Source organism: Salmo salar, chromosome 17, assembly GCF_965601325.2.
Source record: "Salmo salar chromosome 17, fSalSal1, whole genome shotgun sequence".
NCBI lineage: Eukaryota > Metazoa > Chordata > Actinopteri > Salmoniformes > Salmonidae > Salmo > Salmo salar.
In genome coordinates, this window is record NC_138307.1 from 55,871,444 (window position 1) to 55,883,785 (window position 12,342).

General features: G+C 42.7%; 1 protein-coding gene and 1 pseudogene across 2 annotated transcripts; one reads left to right on the forward strand and one right to left on the reverse strand.

The window, feature by feature from the left end:
- Positions 1-1,005: 1,005 nt before the first annotated feature.
- On the forward strand, positions 1,006-7,349 carry LOC106599956 (hemagglutinin/amebocyte aggregation factor). The gene is made up of 5 exons (XM_045699830.2): positions 1,006-1,174; positions 1,455-1,533; positions 4,724-4,912; positions 5,175-5,327; positions 5,416-7,349. Exons 1-5 carry the CDS (start codon positions 1,060-1,062, stop codon positions 5,462-5,464), a joined length of 585 nt encoding a protein of 194 aa, XP_045555786.1. The 5' UTR covers positions 1,006-1,059; the 3' UTR covers positions 5,465-7,349.
- Positions 5,831-11,138, reverse strand: LOC123728233 (optineurin-like; annotated as a pseudogene). Its single transcript, XR_014381181.1, has 9 exons — positions 10,937-11,138; positions 10,524-10,744; positions 8,028-8,186; positions 7,702-7,874; positions 7,480-7,633; positions 6,773-6,888; positions 6,472-6,621; positions 6,148-6,232; positions 5,831-6,013 (listed from the first exon to the last, which is right to left on the reverse strand). The product of XR_014381181.1 is annotated as an optineurin-like (transcript).
- Positions 11,139-12,342: the final 1,204 nt, after the last annotated feature.

Sequence of the window (12,342 nt, forward strand, 5' to 3'; positions counted from 1 at the left end):
TTCCCTCTGGCTGTTATGTTATGTTTATGTTTTGCATGTTACTGTTATTTACAGCAAGTTAAATAAAGATTTGTGCAAACTTAAAAAAAAAAAATAACGAAAAAAAAAATAAATATTATTTCCAGTCCAGGAAGTGTGAAATCCGGGGTAGCAACGTCAACGTAGCGAGCAGTGACAGTGTGTATCACACGACAAGCAACAATGCCACTTTGAGGTAATGAAGGTCACTTCAGGTTAAATTGCGTTGTCGATTGTATACTTTTTGTGTAGTGACCAAGAAGACATTTTCTTGCAAATAATTATATTGTTCGCCTTATTTGATGGTTTCAGTCACTTCTCTAGCTAGCTATCTTCGTTTCTTCAAACTACTACTGAGAAAGAACTGAAATCTGGCGCCAAACGAAGGACCCCTATCAAATAGAATAGTGGCTACTATTTTGCCTGTCCAAAGAATTTGTGGTTGACGTTCCACTCACAGATCATCAGTGGTGGAAAAACGACCCAATTGTCATACTTGAGTAAAAGTAAAGATACCGTAAGTATCGAAATACTTATTTCCCTCATTAAAATGCAAATCAATTTATAACATTTGACATGCGTTTTTCTGGATTTCTTTGTTGTTATTCTGTCTCGCACTGTTCAAATAAACCTACTATTAAAATTATCGACTGATCATTTCTTTGTAAGTGGGCAAAAGTACAAAATCAGCAGGGGATCAAATACTTTCCCCCCCCTCTGTACATGTCAATGATTACAAGGCGTGTTTGTATTGTAGCACAGATGAATGTGAATGCCATCAACAGAATGTAGTGTATTGGTTAAACATTTTCATATTCAATGTTCTTTAAATGTTGTAGAATTATGGAACAGCCAACCAATAAGCCCCTGGGGGATTTTTTTATTTTTTTTAAATCAACCAAAGTTAAGAGGGATTCATCAAAAATGCCAGTTTTGCAACATCATTTCTCAGAAACAAAACTTGGAATGATGCCAGCAATACAAACACAAAAATTCCCCAACAACATGGCCCAAGAACACTGCTTGGTTGTGGCTCTATAAATGGATCAGTTCCCTTGCTTGTGCTATTGTGTTAAGACTACACGCCTCAGAGAAGCCATGAACGGACCCAATTTCTATATTCTGCTTCTTGCTGGTGTCTTGGTCAACGGGCAAGGTAGGCTGTTGTTTTAAGTTGTAGGCTGAATGAAGTGTTCATTTCTTTGTGTAAGAGGTTGGTTATCAGGAAAACATTTATAATTGGCTTACAGCCCAAATACATGAAGAGTGAGTAACCAAAATGTCTAGGAGGTGCAGATTACCATTATCATATGATTATGCTTTTTGCTCTCAATTTACATAATTGTTTTTACTATTTTTTAAACACTTCCTTTAGGCAATAATGCTGTATTACAGTACATGTATTCAGTTATTGTGCCCTTGCTTGTGTGTTGCAGGCGTCCGATGGGAAAACCAACTTGACCAGCCTTTACATTTTAACTGCCCTTCAAGACAATCCATCTCTTACATAAACAGGTGAGAAATGCCAGTAAATTTGCCTACTATCAATATTCTACCAAAGTGGAATACCTCATCTTTCTTTTTGCATCGGCACTTTCACTGACTGATTCCCAAAATGAAACGTGTTCTCTAATCGTTAGTGCTGTTCTACTTTTCATCACCAATTTTGAACAAAATGATCTCATTATGCTGCATAGACCAGTACTTGAGCAAATCAAGTCAGAGTCAAGACCAAGACCGGCGGGTGGGCGAGACCAAGTCAAGACCAGAAAAATGCAAGTCCAATTCAAGACCATGGTTGTAATTGTGTAAAATCACCACCACAAGAATTCAAAATGTCCAGTATATCTGTGTTCATATTTCAGAACAATAGATTCTTCAGACATATAGAAAACTACAAAAAATGCATGCTGAGAGAAAATAGAGCCATTCTACAAATATAACTAACCAGAACACATTAAGGAACAATGGCCTTCTAAGCCTTTAGACAAGGGCTAAGGATTTATAAAAAAGAATGATTATAATAACAATTATTATTTTCAATTTTTCTCATTTAATCTCTTCAATTTTTGTTGGAAAGGAAAGGTTTAACACTAAGAGAAAAAAGATCCAACTTGGATTTTTCTTTGCTGGTCTCTGGGGAGATAAATCTAGCTAGCCAAGTCATCCATTCCTATGCCATCAGAAGCTAGATAAAGGCATATGCCATTAAACTGTTTTATGGCAACATTTTGGAGTGACAGTAGAATCAACCAATCACATTTTAAATTAATGTGTGGGACAGTTTTTACAAAAACTTCTGCCTTATTGAAGGCCAACTGGTCACTGTGCAATAGCGAGCAGTAGTTTTCCCACAGTCTATAGCTAGCTAGCATTTGTTGTTGGCTAGTTTGCAGCAGCTGCAGCAGGTGTTATCAAAGAGGATGTTGTTGCTAATTTGTTAGCGTCTCCCTTTTCAAGAAGACTTTCAAGTTACGTTTCAAATGATCATCTGGTGAGTGAAACTGTGTTTAGCCATCTCTTTGAAAATAACTTGTGTGTGAAACATTGTTGCATTTAAAGTGGAACTGACAGCATTTTAGCAACATGAAATCTTATTAAAATCTGTTCATCTACACCACCAGGAAGAATATTACACACACACAAAACCTTTACAAGCAACCACTTAGATGGTCAATTTCACGTATTCATAAATTCTTAGAATGTTTGAGAATTACGTATACTAAGGCATCTGTGAAAATTATATAGCAATATTAAGTGGGAAAGAGGCTGTGCGTTTGGACAATTAATAGACACTGCAGCAAATAAAACCGAATAAAAACATCTGTCTTGTCCAGGACGGGAGTCAACACAGACCGGTGGGCTATAGCCAATCAGAGCCACAGTAGACTTTTATACCAACAAGCCATTTGTCACACAGACCTTCCATCATTCACACTGAACTGGACTGTGTGTTTACAGTCAGTAGGACCTTCCATCATTCACACTGAACTGGACTGTGTGTTTACAGTCAGTAGGACCTTCCATCATTCACACTGAACTGGACTGTGTGTTTACAGTCAGTAGGACCTTCCATCATTCACACTGAACTGGACTGTGCGTTTACAGTCAGTAGGACCTTCCATCATTCACACTGAACTGGACTGTGCGTTTACAGTCAGTAGGACCTTCCATCATTCACACTGAACTGGACTGTGTGTTTACAGTCAGTAGGACCTTCCATCATTCACACTGAACTGGACTGTGTGTTTACAGTCAGTAGGACCTTCCATCATTCACACTGAACTGGACTGTGTGTTTACAGTCAGTAGGACCTTCCATCATTCACACTGAACTGGACTGTGTGTTTACAGTCAGTAGGACCTTCCATCATTCACACTGAACTGGACTGTGTGTTTACAGTCAGTAGGACCTTCCATCATTCACACTGAACTGGACTGTGTGTTTACAGTCAGTAGGACCTTCCATCATTCACACTGAACTGGACTGTGTGTTTACAGTCAGTAGGACCTTCCATCATTCACACTGAACTGGACTGTGTGTTTACAGTCAGTAGGACCTTCCATCATTCACACTGAACTGGACTGTGTGTTTACAGTCAGTAGGACCTTCCATCATTCACACTGAACTGGACTGTGTGTTTACAGTCAGTAGGACCTTCCATCATTCACACTGAACTGGACTGTGTTTACAGTCAGTAGCAACAGCGCGACATTAGATCATTAGAACACATTCACCAAATGCCACAAAATACACCTGAATGGATTTCTGCAAATATGTAAACACCACGGGAGTCCTGTTACATTTGGGAACTTTACAGTCCTCTTGATCAAACCACCATGAAAAGGTCTGCTCTCTCCCCCTCAGTTATGCACATCAACAACAAGATCAACAACTCATGCAAGCCAGAGCTTAATCCCTACACATCAGTAGGGATTAAGAAGTGAGTATACGCCATGCCCCATACAGCTTATACCTGCGTATACCCTGCACTACACCACTGGCCCTTTGTGTTTTCTAAAAAGTCCACACTGTACTAACCTGTCACACACTGAAGACCTATAGGTTCACCACTGTACTAACCTGTCACACACTGAAGACCTATAGGTTCACCACTGTACTAACCTGGCACACGCTGAAGACCTATAGGTTCACCACTGTACTAACCTGTCACACACTGAAGACCTATAGGTTCACCACTGTACTAACCTGTCACACACTGAAGGCCTATAGGTTCACCACTGTACTAACCTGTCACACACTGAAGACCTATAGGTTCACCACTGTACTAACCTGTCTTACATTGAAGGCCTATAGGTTCACCACTGCGCAAATATGTCTATAATAGAGTCAAAGGCTGTTAAGAGACTATTAAAATGTTTCAAGAAAGGAATGTATATATTTGGCCCGGTGAAGTGGTTTTTATGTGGTGACTGAATGGAAGCTGATATGAGTTTTTTTACTCTGCTGGTTTCTGGAAGAATTGAATGAGTCCTCACTGTCCTAGACCGAGTACAAATGTATCCGACACCAAGACAAGACCGAGACACTGAATATCTGGTCTCGAGTACTACAACACTGCTAGGTGCACTGTACTGCACTGTTGATACTGGGCATATCAACAAATTAAACCTTCAATTTATGTTTGTTTTCAAATCAATTCAACCATTAATATGTGCATTGTCATTGATCTATCTAATTTCAGTCAGCATAACAACGTCTATGAAGACCGTGTGTGGGGCTTTGAGTGCAAAGACACGTTTGTCTATGAGCCCATATGCCACTGGTCTCCTTACGTCAATGACTTCGACCAGGAGTTCACCTTTCAATGCCCCAAAAACTATGTCCTCACTGGGATGAACAGCTATCATTCCAACCCACATGAGGACAGAAGGTGAGAAGACCTCACCGTTTACCACATCCTATGTTACATCCTATGTTCAAATGGTAGTTAATTTTTTTTCAAATACTTTGAGCAGTTGATTTAGCCTACTTGGAGTGCCATATGAGCAGCATTTGCACTTTAGGGACTATTCCATTGGGTCCATCAAATACAGCTGAAGTATTTGAAAGAAAACAAATATTTGAATCCAGGTTTGACATAATCCTGACTGTGATCAGTGTGTTATACTATACATGTATGATTTCCATCCCAGGTGGAAGTTCTACTGCTGTCGAGTCAACAGCTACTGTAACCTGAAGTGTCTGTGGACCCCTTACATCAACTACTTTGATGAGGACATCTCTTGGCATGTCCCTAGCCAGAACTACCTAGTTGGGGCCGGAAGCTACCATTCCAATCCTCATGAGTGAGTACAATGTGTGTGTGATTTTGGTGGGGGGGAAGAGGTTTCAACAACAAGAATGTTTACCTCAAAATGTATTGTGTATTTTCAGAGATCGTCGCTGGAGATACCAGTACTGCACACAGAAGGCATACTGCTGATATTACGGCTGATTATTCCATTCTTGAATTAAGATTGCCTATTGCCTTCTTTCTTGTGTTTCATTTAATTATTTTTTCCATTGCATATTCATATCAAGCCACTGAGTCTGAGTAGAAGTAAAAATAAATGTTATATTTTTTGGGAAAAAGAAAAGCTGCGCCTATTTCACTTTATGAAAATATAAGCTGTTGTTAGACTTTTTTGGGAGGGTACTTAGCCTTCATTTAACTGCTGGTTTAACAAAGAAACTTCCTTCACTGACAGTCACTTTTAAGTTGCTGTATAACTCCAAAATGTTCACACAGAGTTCAGTACAATTAAATTAGAATGTTTGAACCTTTTTCCAAGTGTGAGAACACACACAACTAGATGGAGAACACACACAGAAAACCTACCTGAGCCTGAAACACAGAGATGGTCTCCAGCTCCTTCTCCTTCTGATATATCTCCTGCTTCATAACATCTATCTGCTGTTGCTTAGCAGCCAGGGCCTTCTCTGCTGCGTCCAGTCTGGTCTGCAGGTCTCCCACCTCCTTAGTGACCAGTGGCTGGAGGCCACACAGAGGGCAACGGTCAGATTCATCACATTCACCATGCCATACCATTTTGACAAAGGACAAAACAGTGCAATGTGCCAAACTAGACTGATTTCTGTTTAACAGAGGCTAAGTAGTGTGGTCACCTCTCTGTTCTTGCTCTCTTGCTTCAACTCGTTGTAGTCCTCGAATAGCTTGGTGTAGGCATCCTTCAGCTGGGTCAGGTTAGTCCTGAGGAGAGGAGGAGGGGCAACTGACTCATGATGACTAAGGAGTATTTGGATATAGAAACTCATGGCACTGACCAGTGGAAACTGATAGGGGGAGTGGGATGATTTCAAAAGAGGAGCAGGGAATTTATGTCCCAAGACCCCACCCAAGGGAATGGCCTATAGTGTCAGAGGGAGTAGGCATATGTCAGAGTGTGTGTGTGTGTGTGTGTGTGTGTGCATGCTTGACTGTCGTCCCACCTCTCCTCTCCAGCCTTCCTCTGCTCTAGCTGGCTCTGGGCCTTCATACTGTCCACCTGCAGCTTCAGTCTGTCATTCTCACTCTGTACCTCCTGCTTCTCTACCAGCTGGGCTGTCAGAGTCACCACGTCACGCTCCACATCCCTACATCTACAGAGAGAGAGGGGGATGGGGAGATAGAGAGGGACAGAGGCAAAGCAAAAGGGTGGTATTGGGGGAAAGGGAATGAGCAAAGGTTAGCATAGTTTGCACATTTTCATTGTCTATGTAGCTCTCCCTCTCTCCTCTCCATCTCTCTCACCTGTCCTGCAGGTTCTTCTTCATGCCCTCTGCCTCGTCCAGTTTGCTCTGAGCCTGCTGTAGCTCACTAAACAGGCTCATCATCTGAGCCTTCAGATCCTCCACCTCTGATGCAGCCTGACACATAACAGGCAACAGTCCAACAAACTGACAGTTCTGATCGAGAAGCTAAGGGTTAGGACATTGTAATGGGGAAATGTAAGATGAATAAAGTTAATATCCAGTTAAGAGTAATTAACAATGCTAAGCATATTTATGTTCTCTTTCTGTAATACACATGATTTCCAGTGTTTTATTTGGGAAACCTTCTGGTTGATGGTCACTAGACTTGATACTGAATGTTATGAATTGTTCATAGCTGATGGTGATTGATGCCAGACTGGAGGTACAAGGACACCGATTGTTATTGTATTCTGGGACACTGTGATTCTGTAGCAGCTGATGTTGTGACTTCCTACAAGCCTCTCGGTGGGTGTTTACAGAACATTGGTGCTGTGAGATTAGAATATAAGGGCCTGCTTCTGTGCTGGAGGTGTCTCCCTGTTCCAACTTCTATTAAACCACATTGATTTACTTTATCTGTGACTTCTTTTATTCACCAGGAAAATCCCTATTACATACTGTACATTAATACATTTCAATCTTATTAACTTCCCTGCTCTTACAGGGTGAGAGACAGGCTGGGTAAGAGCTTATCTGTGTATCTACCCTCTCCTTCCCAGAGTTCTGTTGGGGCTCCTCCTCTGGTTCTGGCTCAGTACCACATGTTGTGGTGGCTAGTGCTGGGGAAAGCACCTCTGGCAGTAGTGAGGTCTGTGTGGAGCTCTCCGTGTTAGTTACTTTCTCCTCCAGCTCTGTGATTCTGAAAGACATAGGAACATCAGTTTTTGGTTCCACCCAAACATAAGCCTAGGCAGAAATGCGGCCTACCTGGATCTGGTAGCCTGGAGCTCCATTTGTAGCCTCTCCACCCTCTGGGTCTCCTTCCTCAGGGACTGGAGCAGCTGGCTGACAGTCAGCTCCTCAGACTCATGCCTGGATACACTCATGTCATACCTGGGGTCCCTTTCATTATGATACAGGTCCTTTCCAGTATCCTCTCTCTATACACACACACACACACACACACACACACACACACACACACACACACACACACACACACACACACACACACACACACACACAGAGCAGTGCTAAAGTCAGGACACAAACCTTCATAATATGGATGGATGGAGTGAGTGAGTGTTACTCACAGCAATCCTGATCTCTATGAAGGAGTCGTCCTCTGACCCTTGACCTGTCTTGAGCTGGAGTTCAGAGTTCATGGCCACCAGGTCACTCTTCTCAGCCTGCAGACGCACCAGCTGGGCACGCAGTGCCTCCAGTTCTGCAGTCTGATTGGCTGTCTCGGCCTGGAGGTGACACAGCGCAGATAAGACAAAAGTCTGCCCAGCATTATACCCATACAATATATATATACAGTGGGGCAAAAAGGTATTTAGTCAGCCACCAATTGTGCAAGTTCTCCCACTTAAAATGATGAGAGAGGCCTGTAATTTTCATCATAGGTACACGTCAACTATGACAGACAAAATGAGGGAAAAAAATCCAGAAAAATCACATTGTAGGATTTTTAATGAATTTATTTGCAAATTGTGGTGGAAAATAAGTATTTGGTCACCTACAAACAAGCAAGATTTCTGGCTCTCACAGACCTGTAACTTCTTTAAGAGGCTCCTCTGTCCTCCACTCGTTACCTGTATTAATGGCACCTGTTTGAACTTGTTATCAGTATAAAAGACACCTGTCCACAACCTCAAACAGTCACACTCCAAACTCCACTATGGCCAAGACCAAAGAGCTGTCAAAGGACATCAGAAACAAAATTGTAGACCTGCACCAGGCTGGGAAGACTGAATCTGCAATAGGTAAGCAGCTTGGTTTGAAGAAATCAACTGTGGGAGCAATTATTAGGAAATGGAAGACATACAAGACCACTGATAATCTCCCTCGATCTGGGGCTCCACGCAAGATCTCACCCCGTGGGGTCAAAATGATCACAAGAACGGTGAGCAAAAATCCCAGAACCACACGGGGGGACCTAGTGAATGACCTGCAGAGAGCTGGGACCAAAGTAACAAAGCCTACCATCAGTAACACACTACGCCGCCAGGGACTCAAATCCTGCAGTGCCAGACGTGTCCCCCTGCTTAAGCCAGTACATGTCCAGGCCCGTCTGAAGTTTGCTAGAGAGCATTTGGATGATCCAGAAGAGGATTGGGAGAATGTCAGATGAAACCAAAATATAACTTTTTGGGAAAAACTCAACTCGTTGTGTTTGGAGGACAAAGAATGCTGAATTGCATCCAAAGAATACATTTACATTTACATTTAAGTCATTTAGCAGACGCTCTTATCCAGAGCGACTTACAAATTGGTGCATTCACCTTATGATATCCAGTGGAACAACCACTTTACAATAGTGCATCTAAATCTTTTAGGGGGGGGTTAGAAGGATTACTTTATCCTATCCTAGGTATTCCTTAAAGAGGTGGGGTTTCAGCATGGGGGTGGAAACATCATGCTTTGGGGCTGTTTTTCTGCAAAGGGACCAGGACGACTGATCCGTGTAAAGGAAAGAATGAATGGGGCCATGTATAGTGAGATTTTGAGTGAAAATCTCCTTCCATCAGCAAGGGCATTGAAGATGAAACGTGGCTGGGTCTTTCAGCATGACAATGATCCCAAACACACCGCCCGGGCAACGAAGGAGTGGCTTCGTAAGAAGCATTTCAAGGTCCTGGAGTGGCCTTGCCAGTCTCCAGATCTCAACCCCATAGAAAATCTTTGGAGGGAGTTGAAAGTCTGTGTTGCCCAGCGACAGCCCCAAAACATCACTGCTCTAGAGGAGATCTGCATGGAGGAATGGGCCAAAATACCAGCAACAGTGTGTGAAAACCTTGTGAAGACTTACAGAAAACGTTTGACCTGTGTCATTGCCAACAAAGGGTATATAACAAAGTATTGAGAAACTTTTGTTATTGACCAAATACTTATTTTCCACCATTATTTGCAAATAAATTCATAAAAAATCCTACAATGTGATTTTCTGGATTTCTTTCTCATTTTGTCTGTCATAGTTGAAGTGTACCTATTGTCACGTCCTGACCAGCAGAGGGCATAATTGTGTTAGTCTTGGTCAGGATGTGGCAGGGGGTTTGTGTTTGTTAAATGTTGTGTGAGTGATTGGACTCCCAATTGAAGGCAGGTGTGTTGAGTTGCTTTTGATTGGGAGTCCTATATAGGAGTGTGTGTTTTTTCTTTGGGGTTGTGGGTAGTTGTTTGTGAGCACTGCGTTTGTGAGCCTGCTACACTGTTGCCGTTGTGAGTATTTGTTTATTGTTTTGCCTGTGGATGCTTTACTTAAGTTTATTAAAAGAAACTATGAGTATCCACATTCCCGCTGCGCCTTGGTCCATTCTTGACGACGGTTGTGACACCTATGATGAAAATTACAGACCTCTCATCTTTTTAAGTGGGAAAACTTGCACAATTGGTGGCTGACTAAATACTTTTTTGCCCCACTGTATATGTATATATACACACACACTCCATCGTTATTTTCCAAGTCTCTTCTTTTGTTATACAAAATCTAGCTAAAACTACAGATAGTCATCCATCCTCCAAACATTCATTTCTCTATTAATAAGCTGAATGTCTGGTCTAGCCAGAGAACTAACCTTGTGAACATTAGCCTTCCCTTTCTCTCACCTGTCCTCTCCTTCTCCTCCCTCCAGCTCCTCCACCTTCATGCTGAGCTCCTGGTTGTGCGAGGAGAGGGCCTCCACACGGCCGCGCGCCTCATCAAGCCTCCCCTCCAGGAACTCCTCCTCCTCCCTCTGCTTCTCCCTCCACACAGACAAACCCTCGAAGCGCTCCTTCATCGACATGTTAGTCTGCTTCAGCGCCTCTACAGGGAAAGATACACAGAGAGGACATTACTGTAAAACACACACTGACAGAGCAGTCAATAACATAATCAGCCATTGCAAGACAATCAGAACCTCATATGCCATAACATCCCAATGTCTCCGCCCCATACAGTAGATTTTCAATAAGCTTTAAGGCTGAAACACATTCTGGTCCCCTCTCCATGTCTCACCCTTCAGGTCTCGGTTCTCCTGGATGAGATGGTTCATCTGCTGCAGCGTTTCCTCCAGGGTGCCTGTGGAGGGGATGTGGCCGGGGTGAGAGCTAGGACCCCGGGAGATGTCCCCGTTCACCATGGGGGAGCTGGACGCCATCACTCTACAGCAAGATGAGGCGGTGTGGAGACATGCAAGTGGACAATACATTCTCAGACCATGGAATACACTAGAATGAGAATAGGGACTCTGATTCTAGGGAAGGCTAGGACAATCACACTATATATATATTCTCTAGAGCTGCATGCATCAAAACAACAAACAGCACACGCCGTGTCAGAGGTGTGAAGGAATACTATTGCACAATGACTCATGTACACCGGGCAATAGCCGTTATTGAATAATCTTATCAGCAGCTGTCATGTGTCAGGCGGCTCCTCACAGTGCCCACCAGAGAGAGGCCAGCAGCCTGCCTGAGTTGGCTGGCCACTTTTCATGTCACTTAATAAACTGATAGTATATTGTTGCGATGTTAAAGCAACACCTAGCGAACTCTTCAAGAGGTTCGGACCTTTTGGTGCAACGGACCTCTTCGCGTAACTCACGTGTTTCCCAAACTCGGTGGACGTTTTCGTTTCTGCCCTAGCACTGCAGAAAGGATTCAAATCATCAACTAATCATCAAGCTTTGGGCAAAAACCAAAACGTGCACCCCTTTGAGTTCCAAGGATGGAGTTTGGGAAACACCGGTTAACCGTTAAGGCACGTGTCAAACTCATTCCCTGGAGGGCCGATTGTCTGCTGGTTTTCACTTCTCCCTTGTACTTGATGAATTAAGGTCACTGATTGGTTAAGAACTCCCATCACTTGGCTGTAGGTCTTAATTGCACACAAATTGAAAGGAGAAACCAAAAACCAGCAGTCACTCAGCCCTACATGGAATGAGTTTGACACCCCTGTGTCAAACTAATTTTGAAAATTGAATCTCTCCAGAAATAAGTTTCTCACTGTTGCCGCCTGTTATAGACCCCCCTCAGCTCCCAGCTGTGCCCTGCACGCCATATGGGAATTGATTGCATCTATCTTCAGAGTTCGTTCTGTTAGGCGACCTAAACTGGGATATGCTTAACACCCCGGCAGTTCTACAATCTAAGCTAGACTATTTTGCCTGTCCAAAGAATTTGTGGTAGACGTTCCACTCACAGATCATCAGTGGTGGAAAAACTACCCAAATGTCATACTTGAGTAAAAGTAAAGATACCGTAAGTATCGAAATAATTTCTTGTTTTTTTAAATGTACAGATAATCAGGGTCATACTCCAACACTCAGACATGATTTACAAACAAAGCATTTGTGTTTAGTGAGTTCACCAGATCAGAGGCAGTAGGGTTGACTAGGGATTTTGTCTTTAAGTGCATGAATT

What these genes read in the sequence shown, in the direction of transcription:
- LOC106599956 (XM_045699830.2), top strand. Translation starts at nt 1,060, where the DNA reads ATGGATCAGTTCCCTTGCTTGTGCTATTGTGTTAAGACTACACGCCTC. An exon ending in TCCATCTCTTACATAAACAG is followed by an intron (nt 1,534 to 4,723) that starts GTGAGAAATGCC and finishes ATCTAATTTCAG; the next exon opens with TCAGCATAACAACGTCTATG. An exon ending in AACCCACATGAGGACAGAAG is followed by an intron (nt 4,913 to 5,174) that starts GTGAGAAGACCT and finishes TTTCCATCCCAG; the next exon opens with GTGGAAGTTCTACTGCTGTC.